This window comes from Hyperolius riggenbachi, chromosome 10 (genome assembly GCF_040937935.1).
Source record: "Hyperolius riggenbachi isolate aHypRig1 chromosome 10, aHypRig1.pri, whole genome shotgun sequence".
Lineage (NCBI taxonomy): Eukaryota > Metazoa > Chordata > Amphibia > Anura > Hyperoliidae > Hyperolius > Hyperolius riggenbachi.
The window spans coordinates 107,621,819-107,635,664 of NC_090655.1; the positions used below are offsets into that span (position 1 = coordinate 107,621,819).

A 13,846-nucleotide genomic window follows, 5' to 3' on the forward strand; every position below is an offset into this window, starting at 1 on the left:
CGTCGTTTTCACGTGAGAAATGTTCACCTCCCATTCATTAGCCTATAACTTTATCACTACTTATCACAATGCACTGATCTATATCTTGTTTTTTCCACCACCAATTAGGCTTTCTTTGGGGGGTACATTTTGCTAAGAGCCACTTTACTGTACATGCATTTTAACAGGAAGAATAAGAAAAAACGGAAAAAATTCATTATTTCTCAGTTTTCAGCCATTATAGTTTTAAAATAATACATGCCTCCATAATTAAAACTCACGTATTGTATTTGCCCATATGTCCCGGTTATAACACTATTAAAATTATGTCCCTATCACAATGTATGGCGACAATATTTTATTTGGAAATAAAGGTGCATTTTTTCCGTTTTGCATCTATCACTATTTACAAGTTTAAAATAAAAAACATATAGAAATATTTCATCTTTACATTGATATTTAAAAAGTTTAGACCCTTAGGTAAATATTTACATGTTTTTTTTTTTTATTGTAATTTTTTTTTTTTATTGTAAACATTTTATTTGGGTAGTTTTGGGAGGGTGGGAGGTAAACAATAGATTGAGAATGTAAATGTGTGTTAATTTTAAATTTTTTTTTTACAGGTGTAGTATTACTTTTTGGCCACAAGATGGCGGCCATGAGTTTGTTTACATGACGTCACTCTAAGCGTAACACACGCTTAGAGTGACTCATCGCAGAGGGAACGGGCCAGAAAAGGCGCAGCTTCCGAGAGAAGCTGTCGCTTTTTCAGCGGGGGAGAGGAATCAATGATTGGGCACCGTAGACCGATACATAGATTCCCTGGCTACCGAATCCGCGGCCGGGAGTGCGCGTGCACTACGTCCAGGAACCAAAATAGGTTAAGGGGCTGATCTGATTTTTCTTTTTTACAGGTGCAATCCGTATTTCCCTATTGACCTACGGTAAATACCCTTGAAGAGGAACTTTACCAAAAGATAGTTGTAAGGGTAAAAAATAAGTAAATCAAGAAATTGCAAATTGAGAAGTTAAATGATACCCGAGGTGACATGTGACATGATGAGATAGACATGGGTATGTACAGTGCCTAGCACACAAATAGCTATGCTGTGTTCCTTTTTTTATTTATCTGCTGAAAGGGTTAAATATCAGGTATGTAAGTGGCTGTCTCAGTCCTGACTCAGACAGGAAGTGACTACAATGTGACCCTCACTAATAAGAAATTCCAACTATAAAACATTTTCCTAGCAGAAAATGGCTTGCGATAGTAGGAAAGAGATAAAAATGGTCAATAGTTCATAGATTTTAACTCTGGCATACTTCAATGAATGTGTCATTGAGCAAAAACAATAAACAGTTAAAACGTAGATTTAAGTAGATTTAAACATAAAATAAAACTGTGGAATATCTTAAAAAGTCATTTTTAGGTGAAGGAAGATAGATACAATTGTTTGTTTCATTAGTTTATTTTCGCCTCGGGTGTCATTTAAAAAATAAAAGATGGATCAAGAAATGCTTGATGCTTGTACTTTTTGATTGATCCTCTGTGATCCTGCAGATCAGCATCTTTACTGCTGGCTGGAACAAAAACAAAACAGACAGCACCAACTGCCCTTATCTGTAAACACACTCACTAACAATGCAATAGGCTAAAAGGTTGTTTTTTAATAGGTATACATATGCACAGAGGGAGATATCGGTTGCTTGGCAGTTGAAAACAGCCATTATTCCCCACAATGCAACGAGATTCACAGACCGCAAACTGTCAGGACCTACGTCCTGACATCACACTGTGGGAGGGGTTTTACCACAATATCAGGCTAAAAGGAAACAGACATTATTTCCCACAATGCAAAGAGGTTCACAGACAAGAACATCAGGGCAATGGCCCTGACATCACACTGCGGAAAGGATTCCACCACAATTTCAGCCACACAGATGTCCCTGATTCACTAGTAGAGAAAAGGTAAAGATTTCTTGTGGGAAAGGGGGCATCGGCTACTGAATGGGATGAAATTGCAGCCAGGGGTCACTATTTTATAGTGGTGATACTTCGTAATAATAATTAATTGATATTTAATAAATATCAAATTCTGAAGCAAAAAGTAAGATGATGAATTGTATGTGTAGTATGGATAATAAATAGAACATTAGTAGCAAAGAAAAGAGTCTCATTTTTATTTTCAGTTCTGTAGTTTATTTATAACATTTATGTTTTAGTGTATTTATAACATTGCATTAGACTTTCATAGTTGCAATTTAGAATCCACACTCTGTCCTTGTAAAATAAAGCAGAATGAATCCTTTAGTAAAACCTTATTTCAAGCTGTCTTTCACCGTTTCTAGGCTGTTTAGGTTGGGTTCCCATCTGCAGCCGGATCACATGCCGCCAGCGGGAGCGGGCAGTGAAGTGTCCGCTCCAATGGTCCGCTGTGGTCCAGCTGTAGCCTGGGGCAGATGTGGTACCACCATAGGTTATATGGGGAATGCATCTGCCTGCCTGGGATTATTGGAGACTGCACAGAAGTGCAGTCAGTTTCCTGCAATGGATTCATTGCAGACCAACAAGTGCGAATGGCTCCTATATATAAAATAGGAGTCGTTCATTGTCAGTTTTACTATGAGCGGAGAACAGACAAAAAAAAGTCTGCTCTCCGCTTAAGTGGGAACACAGCCTTAAAGAGAACCCGAGGTGGGTTTGAAGAATGTTATCTGCATACAGAGGCTGGATCTGCCTATACAGCCCAGCCTCTGTTGCTATCCCCCCCCCCCCCCCCTAAGGTCCCCCTGCACTCTGCAATCCCTCATAAATCACAGCCACGCTGCTGACAAACAGCTTGTCAGAGCAGAACTCCGGTCCCCGCCTGCATCCCTTCCCTCCCTGCTGATTGGAGGGAAGGGATGGGGGCAGGGACTGGAGCTATGCAGGAGGCGGGGGAGCAGACGAGACTGACACTACAGATGTAAACACAGCCTCACAGCAAGGCTGTGATTTATGGGGGATTGCAGAGTGCAGGGAGACCTTAGGGGGATTTGGGATAGCAACAAAGGCTGGGCTGTATAGGCAGATCCAGCCTCGGTATGCAAATAACATTCTTTAAACACACCTCGGGTTCTCTTTAAGCTCTCCACAAAACAGACTGAATTTTAATAGCTCAGAGAAGCTCTTTTACATAGATAACAACTCAAGTTTTTTAACTCTTCCTGTACTGGAAAACAATAGGAGGCTTTTTTTTGCTACTAATGTTCTATTTATTATCCGTACTACAAATACAATTTATTATCTCAAATGTATTTTCACTTCAGATTTGCTTTAAACCCCCAAAGCAGTTTTGACTCCTTGTTCCCCATGCAAGCTGGATTTGTCAGAAAAGCGAAGTCTGCACACGTGGGGCTGTGCTGCCTGAACAATACCATCATACATGGTTTGTGACATCAGAAGGAACTCTGCAAGAAGAGGGCATCATTCCTTCCACTCCTTGTAAAGCACCTGGGAATGACTACTCCACCCATGTGGGGTGTGACATTTTCTTGTCCTCTGAGCTGTGCCAGGCTCTCATGGGTCTTCTTTCAGTCTTGATTGAAGAGCCCATGAGGACATATGTATTTGCCATTTGTGTCAATGCCATTTGTCACTATGAAGGTGGTATAAATAAAGTATTAATCAGGCTGATTGCCACGTTTTAAATAAGGCAAAGACACATATTAATGCAGATATTTGTGTAAATATAAGTAGTGATCAGCACTGACAGAGCGGCTGATCGGCACAGTGGAGAACACTGGACACCCTACTAGGTGCTAAAGGTTTGCAGACCAAACCTGATGACTATAACAGTGTAGCTAGAACTGCTGAAGTGATAGTGAAGTGATAATAACTGCTCATAGTGAAGTGATAATTTATTTCCCCGTTTGTTCTTTATAAAGAGAAACCGTGACCAAGGATTGAACTTGATCCCTATCAGTAGCTGATACCCCATTTCCCATGAGAAATCTTTTCCTTTTCTCAAACGGATATCAGGGGGCTCTGTATGGCTGATATTGAGTTGAAACCCCTCCCACAGTGTTATGTCAGGACCATGGTGCTGATATCACACTGTGGGAACCTTCAGCCTTGTTGCATTGTGGGAAATAACAGCTGGTTCAAACTGCCAACAAACCAAGCAGCAGCTACTTCCACTGACATCACCTGCCAGCAGTAAAAATGTCACCATATGATAAATGTCAGAATGTAAATCGGAGAGGAATGATTTTACAATGGGCGCAAACTGACAATCATATATACATAATTATTGTAAAAATTAAGCACTTTTGTTCATCATTACGTTATTTTCACTGGAGTTCCTCTTTAAATAAGACTGTCCTGTGATCATTACTATAAGTCAGGGGTGCCCACACTTTTTCGGCTCGCGAGCTACTTTAAAATTCGCCGAGGCCAGGAGATCTACCAACGTTTTAAATGCACCGGGGGGGGGGGGGGGCTGGGTGCATTTAAAACGTTGGTAGATCTCCTGGCCTCGGCGAAAGGTAGTTAGGCATAGGTCCCCTCAGTACAGGTTAGCTAGGCATAGGTCCCCTCAGTACAGGTTAGCTAGGCATAGGTCCCCTCAGTACAGGTTAGCTAGGCATAGGTCCCCTCAGTACAGGTTAGCTAGGCATAGGTCCCCTCAGTACAGGTTAGCTAGGCATAGGTCCCATCAGTACAGGTTAGCTAGGTATAGGTCCCATCAGTACAGGTTAGCTAGGTATAGGTCCCCTCAGTACAGGTTAGCTAGGCATAGGACCCATCAGTACAGGTTAGCTAGGTATAGGTCCCATCAGTACAGGTTAGCTAGGCATAGGTCCCTTCAGTACAGGTCAGCTAGGCATAGGTCCCCTCAGTACAGGTTAGCTAGGTATAGGTCCACTCAGTACAGGTCAGCTAGGCATAGGTCCCTTCAGTACAGGTCAGCTAGGCATAGGTCCCCTCAGTACAGGTCAGCTAGGCATAGGTCCCTTCAGTACAGGTCAGCTAGGCATAGGTCCCCTCAGTACAGGTTACCTAAGTATAGGTCCCATCAGTACAGGTTAGCTAGGTATAGGTCCCATCAGTACAGGTTAGCTAGGTATAGGTCCCCTCAGTACAGGTTAGCTAGGCATAGGTCCCTCAGTACAGGTTAGCTAGGCATAGGTCCTCTCAGTACAGGTTAGCTAGGCATAGGTCCCCTCAGTACAGGTTCGCTAGGCATAGGTCCCCTCAGTACAGGTTAGCTAGGTATAGGGCGGGCACACTTACCTCCCTTCAACTGTGGAGTCTGCGGGCTTGTCATCTCCCCATACAGGCCATGTGCAGCAGCGATGCGGGCAGCCATGACACCTCGTGCGCGCAGCCAACTTCACGGCGGAGATCACATCACCAGGCGGCTGAGGGAGCGCTCCGGCGGGCAGCGTGAGAGGAGGCGGAAATGTTGCCTCCAGCGCCGCCCCCAGCCATGACACTGCCGCCCTTGGCCTCTCAGCCGCGCCTCTCTCCTCTCCTGATTGGACACATCAGCGGCCAGCAGCAGAATCTGATAGGACGCAGCCAAGTGGCCGCGTTCTACAGCTGCTGGCCACAAAAGTCAATGGGATGCGGCCAGGAGGCCGCGATCTACCAATCAGGCGGTCGCGATCTACCGGTAGATCGCGATCGACCTATTGGGCAGCCCTGCTATAAGTTGTTGTTGTAGGTGTGTGCATGCAAATGCAACATTACAGCTTGAAATCACCCAGGTTAGGATAGCAAACCTAATAAACTATGTTGTTTTGTTAATAACATCACTTGGGTTTACTAGCCTGGATCACTTGTGTTTTCTAGTCTTGTCCAGCTTTATTCTGGGAGGGAAGTGCCCCAAAGAATGTGTAAAATGATTAAAAATAGTTTAATGGAAAAAGTGTCGATCCTTGATGGTTACCCGTAACCTCCAAGTATCTGTGTGATAAGAGAGACCAGGAGTCCAATGGTGCAGTATCGTAAGACAAAGGAGCTGAATATGCACACGAATGTAAGTAATAGACTCACAAAGGTGGGTTGCACCAACCTGCAACCACCGTCAGAGCCTGCGGTAATATGTCCATCGCCGCTCAGTGTCCCAGGTCTGTAAATGTAGATGCTGGTTGGTTGCACTACTGGATAAGTTCTGAGGACAACCAAGGTCCTCATTACTCGGAACCCCTAATGGTATGAACTATACTTACAAACACTGGTGGAGGTGCCCTTGATAATATTTAACTGGTAGTAGCAACGTTACTGAGAAGTGTAACGCCTTACCTTCTCAGAAGAACAAACCATAGGTAATGGAAAAGATATATTAGTCTTATGTGCATCAATAAATATATATTTTCCATTACCTATGGTTTATTCTTCTGAGAAGGTAAGGCGTTACATTAACGTAGCACGGTGGCGTAGTGGGCAGCATGGTGGCATAGTGGTTAGCTCTCTCACCTTGCAGCGCTGGGTCACAGCCAGGGTACTATCTGCACAGAGTTTGTATGTTCTCCCCGTGTCTGCGTGGGTTTCCTCTGGCCACTCTGGTTTCCTTCTACATCCCAAAAACCTACAGATACGCTAATTGGCTTCCCCTAAAACTGGCCCTAGACTATGATACATGCACTACACAATGCAAACATAGATGTATGACTATGGTAGGAATTAGATTGTGAGCCCCTTTGAGGGACAGTTAAGCAACAAGACAATATACTCTGAACAGCGCTGCGGAAGATGTCAGCACTATATAAATACTAAATAATAATAATGCTAGTTATATATCGTCAAGGGCACCTCCATCAGTGTTTGTTAGTAAAAACTGTTTAAGGCTCCTTTCACACATGGGGTGGCGCATTGCAGAACTCTCCCCTGCTGCAGCTTGTCACAGTGGTTATTAGTCTCTGTGAGACTGGCCACAGTACCCGCAGTGTGATGCAATGGCAATGCTTATATCGATGCAGACTCTGCAGTACGTTGCCAAGCAATACGAGCTGTACTGCTCGGCGTGTGATTGCACTGGAGTGCGACCTAACCACTGTGAAGCAAGTCAACCCTCTATTGGTGATCAGCACCACCACCTTGAAGCGATAATCCGCGGTTGCCGTTCTGCAACCCGTTTTTGTGAGTACCGTATTTTTCTTGTCTTCTTTCTGATTGCTCTACAAACAACACCATAAGGGGTTCCCATTTCTCTCCCGTTTGTTTTTATCTTCCCCTGGAAGTACGACAGGCATCTGTCCAGCTTTAGTTCAGCATCTATCATTTGTATACCACCTCTTAGCATGATTCAATAGCATCGAGAGACTGTTACCTGGTGCTTGCCCTCAGGTCCCAGTACCGAATGTAAGTGTCGTAACCACACGACAGCAAGGTGGAAGGAGTTTCATAACAGACGTCCAGAACACCAGCACCTCTTTTAAATTCAGTTCCAAGGCAATTCATCAGTTGGCCGCTGCAATTACACAAGACAGAGAATTACATGAACACTGTTATTCACAAGTAAGAATAGCATTTTATAATCGGATTTTTTTTTCATATAGCTTATTTGTATACAAATTCACTCAGTTATTGCTTTCAGTTAAAAGCCAAGTGGTGGCATGTATTCATAAGAGGTTGGTCAGCTTTATTTTCCCTTAATATAAGCATGTCCAAAGGGCCAAATGCCACCCCCCGCCCCGATCCAGTTGTAGTGGCCCACAAAGCTCTCTACAGTTGTTAATTCCATGCGGCTCGCAGGCCGTGGCGCTGCATGCAGCAGCAGTAACAGCCATTGGTTAGAAGCTGCCACTGTGCCAACTGCACACGGTATACGAGTTATTCCCCGTGGAAATGTTTTATTTGACACAATGTCACAGGCATAGTGTATCTAACAGGAATCGGCAAAAATTGAGTTTAGTTTCTATAGTTTTGCTCCCTAGCACTCCCAAGTACGGTTATATGGCCCTTGGCCTTAAATGTTTGGACCCCCTTGCCTTAATACATACAGCACACACACTCATACAATACATGTTTATGTTTAAAGTATGAGGTGAATGTAAAGGCTGCAGTGAACTAATAAAGTTTTGAAACCATGAAATGGCTATACTAATCGTCAAATACCCTCTTCCAAAATGGCTATTTGGGAAAAAGCCAGAGTTTCTAGGTGGCCAGGCCAAGCCTGGCTTCCACCCATTCCTGTGCCAAGACACAAACTGTAATCATTGCATAAGCCTCGCTTTGAACAAGTCAGCTGAGATGAAACTATAGCCAGTATCTCTAATCTCACCACGGGCCATAAATCATTATGCAAGAGAAGACATCTTCCATCGCAGGAGAATACATTTTCATTGCTCAGATACAGTAAAGATCGGTAATATTTAATAAACCAGATGCATAGATGTCTCTTTTTGGAACATATGCGGTTTCTTTTTTTCCCCCCTGAAACTCAGTTTCAATCCTCCAGTCTGGTCCCTGAAGCAGGTGTCTGAGGCAGACATCCAACTTCATGTTCCTAAGCAGTGACATTGCATATTAAAATGTGTATTTGCTCCAATTCACTGTAGAACCTGCTGACACATGGACTCCCCAAGAAGAATTGGACCATTGTTCCACAGAAATACATAAATATACGTACTATGCTGGAAATAACAATTGTTTTCCTATGTTTAAGTGTATGAGATGTCCATGTTCATCACTCTTATAATATCACGTTATCCCAATTTGCAAATTGGTGCAAATCAGATACTGTCCCAAATTCACAAAAATAATGCTGAGATACCTTTTACTATGAGATTTGCCATATTTTTATTTTTTTAATTTTCTTAAAGTGGACAGCTTTCTATACATATATATCGGTGTGGATTGCTTAAAGGACAACTGTAGGAAGAAGTATATGGAGGCTGCCATATGTATTTCCTTTTAAACAATTAGTTGCCTGGCAGCTCTGCTCTATGTGGCTGCAGTATTGTCTGAATCAGACCAGAAACAAGCATGCAGCTAATCTTGTCAGATCTGACAATAATGCCAAAAACACCTGATCTGCTGCATGCTTGTTTGGTGTCTATGGCTTAAAGGATTAGAGGTAGAGGATCAGTAGGATAGCCACACAACTAGCATTGCTTAAGGTGGCCATACTCTGGTCGATTTGCCATCAGATTCGACCAACAAATAGATCCCTCTCTGATCGAATCTGATCAGAGAGGGATCGTATGGCCACCTTTACTGCAAACAGATTGTGAACCGATTTCAGCCTGAAACCGTTCACAATCTGTGGTGTGCTGCCGCCGCTCCCCCCCCCCCCCGCATACATTACAGTAGAGCGCCCTCTACTGTTTACACTTCCTGCCGGGCAGGAAGAAGTGAAGCATGCCGACGACCAGACCAGACCAGAGCGGAGAAGACAGCAGTGACAGCGGGGATTCGTGCCGGCCGGAGCAGGTAATGTATACCCGCTGTTCTGCGTCGGTCGTCGGGCATTCAAACGCCGCTAACGACGCACTCCCGACCCGCCGGTGACCGAGAAAAATCTTGCGCACGGGTGGGTCGATGGGAATCGACGGGAACGATCGATTTCGGACGGAAATCGATCGTTCTGTCAGCGGTGTGCGCGGCGATTTCACAGCCGTTTTGATCACTGTGATCGAAACGGTTGTATATCGGCGGGAAAATCATTAGATGTATGGGCCCCTTTAAAAGGAAATAAATAGGGCAGCCTCCATAGCACTCCCACTACAGCTGTCTTTAAAGAAGACTGCAAAGTTAAGGCCAGTGAAATGAGCCTATATTCAAATTAAGTATCCAATAATATTCACACTGTGCGCAAGCATAATGCATGCATTATGTGTGTGAACTGCAATGGACACTGCACGTGTTATGGCACACGCGTTCATTCAAAGCCTGCATGTAGTGAGTTACTATAATGCAGAAATGTGAACAGGCTCATAGGATTGTATGGGCAGTGGGTTGACGTGGAGAATGATTCTGCAATGTAGCTGATGCAGTGTAAATGCATCACAACACTGTAAGCCTCTGAATTATTCCAGAATTCTTGTATGTCTACTATTGCTACCAGGAATGTGAATGCCAATTGGTAAAGTGAAGGTAAATCATACCTGTCCGAGATACATAAAGACACTGTAATCATTTTCTATTCTTAAACATTCTAGATTACTGTCATGTTAATTCTCTGTCTATTATATTTTCTACTGAACTTTGGAGGAAGTATACAGATCAGGTGTTATGCCATTCTTGATCCGATTACTAGCGCCAGTAAAGTGACACAGAAAGCATTATAGCTAGAGGATCAATGTGATATCAAGCCAGGAACATAGGTGGTTAAAGTGGATCCGAGATGAACTTTTATTCATTGCATAATTGTGTTCCTTTCCTATTGTTTATAGGGCATTCCTCAAGCCAAATACTTTTTTTGTTTTTGTTTTAATACTCTAATTCCCTATAAACTAAAGAAGACACGCCCACAGGTTTTCAGAGAGCCAAGACCCTTTCAGACAGTAGCAAGGGCTCATGGGAGCTCAGTATGGGCAGGAGGAGGGGGAGGTATTACTAGCCAGAGATTTCAGAGGCAGAGGGGAGGAGGGAGGAGGAGGGGGGAATAGGTTTTTTTGCTCAAGATACAGATAAACCTGCCTCTGTGTAATGTTTACAAACAACATGGCTGCTGTCATTGTATCACAGGAATAATCAATCATATTCTATTAAAGCTGTTTGCAGCTAGATTTGCTGTGTAAACTATCTAAACTTTAGATAAGATATATAGACAAGTTACTTGTTATAGTTAGTTTTTCATCTCGGATCCGCTTTAAGATGGCTTCCAAGCTGCTTCCATAGTTCTCTACTGATGTGTGAATGTTAAGTATCAACTCTTGGTAAAATATACAAAACTGGCGAATACGGAAGTGACCATTCCCCAGGGACCAATCGCTTCAGAACAATTCTGCCCATCTCTAGTGACGAACACCACAGAACACCCCCACGCTGGTTCCACTAATGTGAATGTGCCCCCCACCTGTGCATTAAAGACTTTACTGTCCGCTAGCTCCCGCCGCGTTCCCCATTCATGTTCCTCATTGCCGATGGGCTTCCGTAAAGCACATGGTGTGTGTGTGATGTCGGAAGATCACTCGCAACGTGGAAGATGAATGGGGACCACTGTGGGAGACAACGGACTGGTAAAGTATTAAATGCAGGGGGCACGTTTACATTAGGAGGGTAGCAGCGGAGGCGGCAAGCTGGCGGGTGCAGCGTCACAATCCCGATTCCCAAGAGATTTCAGTCTCCTGGGAATCGGTCTGCTGGTATATGGGCAGCCAACAGATCTCTCTATAATCAAATTTGATAAGAGAGAGATCTGTCTCTTGGTCGATCTGCCCATATATCATCTGATGTATGGGCACCTTAATGTTGTAAATGCATTATTTTAAATATAAAGTTTAAATTCACCAAGTTGGGTATGTTGTCTCCACTTCTAAGCGTTTCTGTTTACTAGGCAAACTTTCCAACCTTCCAAGAGAAATATATACATGCCATTGTCCATGTAGTCAAAGTGCAAACCCCTTTAAATGAAAGGAACCCTAGCTTTTCTATTAGGCAGCATGCATTAGCAATACTAGCTGTTCTGCCATGCATGAATGTATATTCTCTGTAGCCACTTGAATAAAGTATAGCTGACTGGCTCCTTACAAATCTCAGATGTATCTGATGGGTAATCTCATCTGCCCATTATTAGCACTGCATGGTTACAGGGGAAAGCAATCATTGCATGGTAATCCTTGGGAACAGCATCTAAATGACCCCTTTTACTCGAACGTAGAGCTGCTTAAAGGAGAACGAAACCAAATAACTATATATCATAATCTTCTGATCGGCTCAATAATTTAACTGCTCCCCTTGTAGGCCGCACAATGGACCACAAGCACCTGCTCTTTAAGTAAGTTACAAACTATATACATTAGGTCAAAAGAATGGAATCTGACATGAGATTCATGTGCTGGACTCCATTATTGTGTCACTCTCTGCTCCTTGATCCAGTGTCACAGATCTGAGGCACCATCGGTAATCTGGGCTAAAACCTTGTTGGGGGATAAAGACCACACAAAAGGAGAAATAGAGTCCTGTGAGATGTTAAAATAAGTAAACACCTTTGTGTCAGCAAAATAGCTGATAAAGCAGATTAGCGGCTGGTGCGCTGGAGTTCCCAGATCAGAAGGCGAAGCCCTGTACGATCTTTGTAGCCAGCACGCTTCTATGATCACAGCCTTGGCTGCATGCTGAGGCCGGCCCGTTTCCCTCAGTGGCTCTCCAAAGAGCAGATTATGTAGAATAACAATTTCATTGTCACTGTGTAATTCCCTCCGTGACCGTGACTGTGGGCTACAACATCGACCCTTGATGCCTAGTCCATAGCAACCATTTAAATAGGCTCGAGAACCCTAGCGACAGCCCACCATGAGATCATCATGGGCAAGCTTTAACATCAAGTGCATGAACTAATCCCCAAAACTTACACCCAGGGGTGCTGGTTATTGGACTTAAGACTTTCTCAGGGCATTGGGTGTGTAGATTTCAGCAATAGCTTGTGCTTGCAGAATGATTGTATTTAGTAAAACAGCTAGGTTCTTTTTCATATATAAGATGAAATGTCATAAAAAAAAATCTGATGGATATATATATATATATATATATATATATATATATATATATATATATATATATATATATATATATATACACACACATATACACATACTGTATATACACACACATTTTTTCCACTAGAAATAGATGTGATTAATTAGCTTTAATGAACTAATTAAGGCATGTACATAGTGAAGCAGTCAATCAGTTGCTCACAGCTCAGTGCTGCTTCCTGTTTCTCAATGCTGCTTCCTGTTTTAGCCTACACAAGAAGCGGAGGGACATAATCACAAGATCACAACTAGCTAATCAACAAAAGTTGAGGATGCAAGGACTGGGGAAGAGTTTGTGTGCATGGATAGGGAACTGGCTAATGGACAGAAAACAAAGAGTTGTGGTCAATGGATCGTACTCAAAATGGGAGACTGTTAGCAGTGGGGTCCCACAGGGGTCTGTACTGGGTCCAGTGCTCTTCAATTTATTTATTAATGACCTAGTAGATGCAGTAGTGAGCAATGTTGCTATTTTTGCAGATGATACAAAATTGTGCAGAATCATCAACTCTCAGGAAGATAGTGTCATATTGCAACAGGATCTGGATAGGATGGCTATATGGGCACATACATGGCAGATGAAATTCAATGTTGACAAATGTAAAGTCATGCATTTTGGTCGTACCAATGGTCTAGCACCATACAAAATAAATGGGATACAGTTGGGAACATCAAACTTGGAGAAGGACTTAGGAGTACTCATCGACAACAAGTTAAATAATCATACTCAATGCCAAGCCGCTGCAGCTAAAGCGAACAAAATTTTGGGATGCATTAAAAGGGAAATAAAAACTCGAGATGCTAGCATAATATTGCCCCTGTTTAACTCTCTAGTAAGGCCACATCTGGAATATGGAATTCAGTTCTGGGCACCACATTACAAAAAAGATATTGCAGTTTTAGAGCAGGTGCAGAGACGAGCTACAAAATTGATACGTGGGATGGAAGGTCTCGCTTACCAAGAAAGGTTAGATAAACTGGGTTTATTTAGTCTAGAGAAAAGATGCCTTAGAGGAGATCTAATTAACATGTATAAATACATTAGAGGGCAATATAATAGCTTGGCGGATGAGCTTTTTGTCCCTAGGCCTTCTCAAAGGACTAGAGGACATGAGCTGCGCATGGAGGAAAAACGTTTTAGCCATTTATTTAGGAAAGGGTTCTTTACAGTAAGAGTGGT

General features: G+C 43.0%; 1 protein-coding gene across 1 annotated transcript in view; it reads right to left on the minus strand.

Annotated features, from left to right (window-relative positions):
• FBXW4 (F-box and WD repeat domain containing 4) overlaps nucleotides 1-13,846 on the minus strand; it is a 257,632-nt gene that overhangs the window by 24,004 nt on the left and 219,782 nt on the right. The window contains exon 7 of the mRNA XM_068255667.1: nucleotides 7,293-7,433. Coding sequence (XP_068111768.1) covers nucleotides 7,293-7,433 — 141 coding nt within the window. The remainder of the gene's footprint in view (nucleotides 1-7,292; nucleotides 7,434-13,846) is intronic.